The sequence below is a fragment of the Diaphorina citri genome, unplaced genomic scaffold (assembly GCF_000475195.1).
Source record: "Diaphorina citri unplaced genomic scaffold, Diaci psyllid genome assembly version 1.1 scaffold1133, whole genome shotgun sequence".
In the NCBI taxonomy this organism is placed as follows: Eukaryota; Metazoa; Arthropoda; class Insecta; order Hemiptera; family Psyllidae; genus Diaphorina; species Diaphorina citri.
Window position 1 is genome coordinate 9,285 of NW_007378562.1, and position 2,325 is coordinate 11,609.

A 2,325-nucleotide genomic window follows, 5' to 3' on the forward strand; every position below is an offset into this window, starting at 1 on the left:
AATTTCATTCACAAACAATTGAATTTTACAACTTGTCAGTCTCGTACTGACTGCCTTTTGTCTCATTATATTGCTGACTCAATTACGTTTATGCCCTTATTGTTTTCAGACCATGAATCACCATAGTGAGTCAAAGGAGAGAACAATCTCCTTCTTCGCCTTTTCCCGTATATAGACGGCGTCGGGTCGGCGATTTTCGTCAGCCTCTCAATCAGTCCTAACTAAGGTGATTCCTTTGGGCTGACATTTGGTTTTGGCTACAAATTTTACGAGTGGATGCCCTTGGCACTCAACCTTTGCTATTTCTTCAGCAAGGGAAATTTCAGGCTGGTATACTCCCAGTTTAACGTCCCCCAGCCAGATATCATGCTGACTAAGTTCATTATAATATTTATCTTTCATGCTGACTGACTCGTTCTTGTTCCAGATCATGAATCACCGTCGTGAGTCAGTGAAGAGTGAGCTATGTCGCTCGATGGCGGGAGATGAGTACATCAGCATTCTGACCACTACACAGAGTCGACCTTCCTGGCATTGTCTCAAGACGGATGACGCTTACCCTTTCTCACATGTGCTTAGGATACGGGTGCTCAAGGTAAGGATGGAGAAGTTTATCCTAAAATGGTAATAAAATTACTTTTTATTAAAGAAAATTAACAAATGAAAATAATTTACAATTGAGAAAGCAAAATAAAACTGTGTGAAATACATGAAACGGAGAAATCAAACCTAGTAAAATGTGCGTTTAGTCGACCTATATATAAAATTAAAGGTCTTTTTACCAGGAACACGAAAGTGGTGGTGCAAATTTTGTTCAGAAAACTATAAAGACTCCAAAAAAAAAACCGGTTTTGGGGGATTTTTATTAAAGAAAATTAACGAATGAAAATAATTTACAATTGAGAAAGCAAAATAAAACTGTGTGAAATACATGAAACGGAGAAATCAAACCTAGTAAAATGTGCGTTTACACAAAAGTCGAACTCCTAAATTGCGAGCCCAGTTAGCTTGGAGGGTAGCGCGTCTGCCTTGTAAGCGCTAGGTCGCGGTTTCGATTCCCGCCTTGGACGAACTATGTCCTAAACAGATAAGGTTCGCTCTCGGAACGCTGGCTTTCTCCTATCCTGTCTTCTTTGTTTCTTCGCTTTCGAGACGATGCGCGATGGGACCTTAGCAGTTACGTTACAGTCCCTCTATGAAACCTCTTAAAAGAAAAAAAAAGGCTTGATGAAATACATAATAGATATCTATTTATCTATCTATCTACTAGATACTGATACAAAACTACCTTTCTACTTGTTGACAGTTTGACACTTTTACTGACAGTATTGCTTTATTGTTACTGAATTAAAGAGTAAAAATATTGTAAAAGTAATAAGAAATGATAGAGCTCATCCTGAGTACGAAAATGTAGCTAGAGTTACTCAAGACTCTCTCTCTTCCAATAAGAAAAAAATTCCAGAAATTTTCGACTCCCCTCTTCATTTTTCTTCTCCTTCTTCTAAGTCGTTTTAATGGAAAAAATGCCAAGATTTTTTCCCCTCCTTACTAATTGGAATTCCAAGTTTGTTATAGTAGCTCCTAAGGACTGAAGTCCAATAAGAAAAAAATTCCAGAAATTTTCGACTCCCCTCTTCATTTTTCTTCTCCTTCTCCTAATTCGTTTTAATGGAAAAAATGCCAAGATTTTTCCCCTCCTTACTAATTGGAATTCCAAGTTTGTTATAGTAGCTCCTAAGGACTGAAGATATGTATGTAACTATGTAGCTAGTAGGTGCTTTTTTTTTCTAACTTCTTCATAAGTATTTTGAAAGCCCCCGAGATTTGTCCAGGGGCAAAAACAGCTGACTTTTACTTCCCTCTCAAAGAATTTCATTACAAAAGAGCCACAGTAGTCGAGAAAAAAAAGTTCACCAACTTTCCCAATTAATGAAACAATGAAAAATTCCTGGAGCCACATCTGCAAAAGAATAAGAAATTAAAGAGAATGACTGATAAAATGAAGGGCGATTCCTGGACACATTCAAAATGAAAAAAAAAGTCAGAACGTCCAATTTTTTTTTATCTAATTTGTCGTCTTCCTTTTCTTCTTCTCCTCCTCCTCCTCCTCCTCCTTCTTCTCCTCCTCCTCCTCCTCCTCCTCTATTCTTGTTCTTAATTTGGCTTAATGAATAACCCTTTCAGCCGCTAAGGCCATACGCGTATAACGCTTTATTAAAAGCCTGATAATTTCAAACAACCTATCCATGATCCTCAAATCAGTAGGTGGGTAGCTTGTCGCCCAATAGAGGGTAAAAAACCCCCAGTAAAGACCTTGGTAGACGC

The 2,325-nt window shown here is 37.9% G+C and overlaps 1 protein-coding gene across 2 annotated transcripts in view; it reads left to right on the forward strand.

Annotated features, from left to right (window-relative positions):
* Positions 1 to 398: 398 nt before the first annotated feature.
* LOC103514394 overlaps positions 399 to 2,325 on the forward strand; it is a 15,647-nt gene continuing 13,720 nt past the window's right edge. The window contains exon 1 of one of the 2 annotated variants that reach the window (XM_026827378.1): positions 399 to 595. In XM_026827378.1, the coding sequence (XP_026683179.1) occupies positions 401 to 595 (195 nt within the window). In that variant the 5' untranslated portion in view covers positions 399 to 400. The remainder of the gene's footprint in view (positions 596 to 2,325) is intronic. The other variant, XM_017446207.2, reaches the window with a different exon arrangement.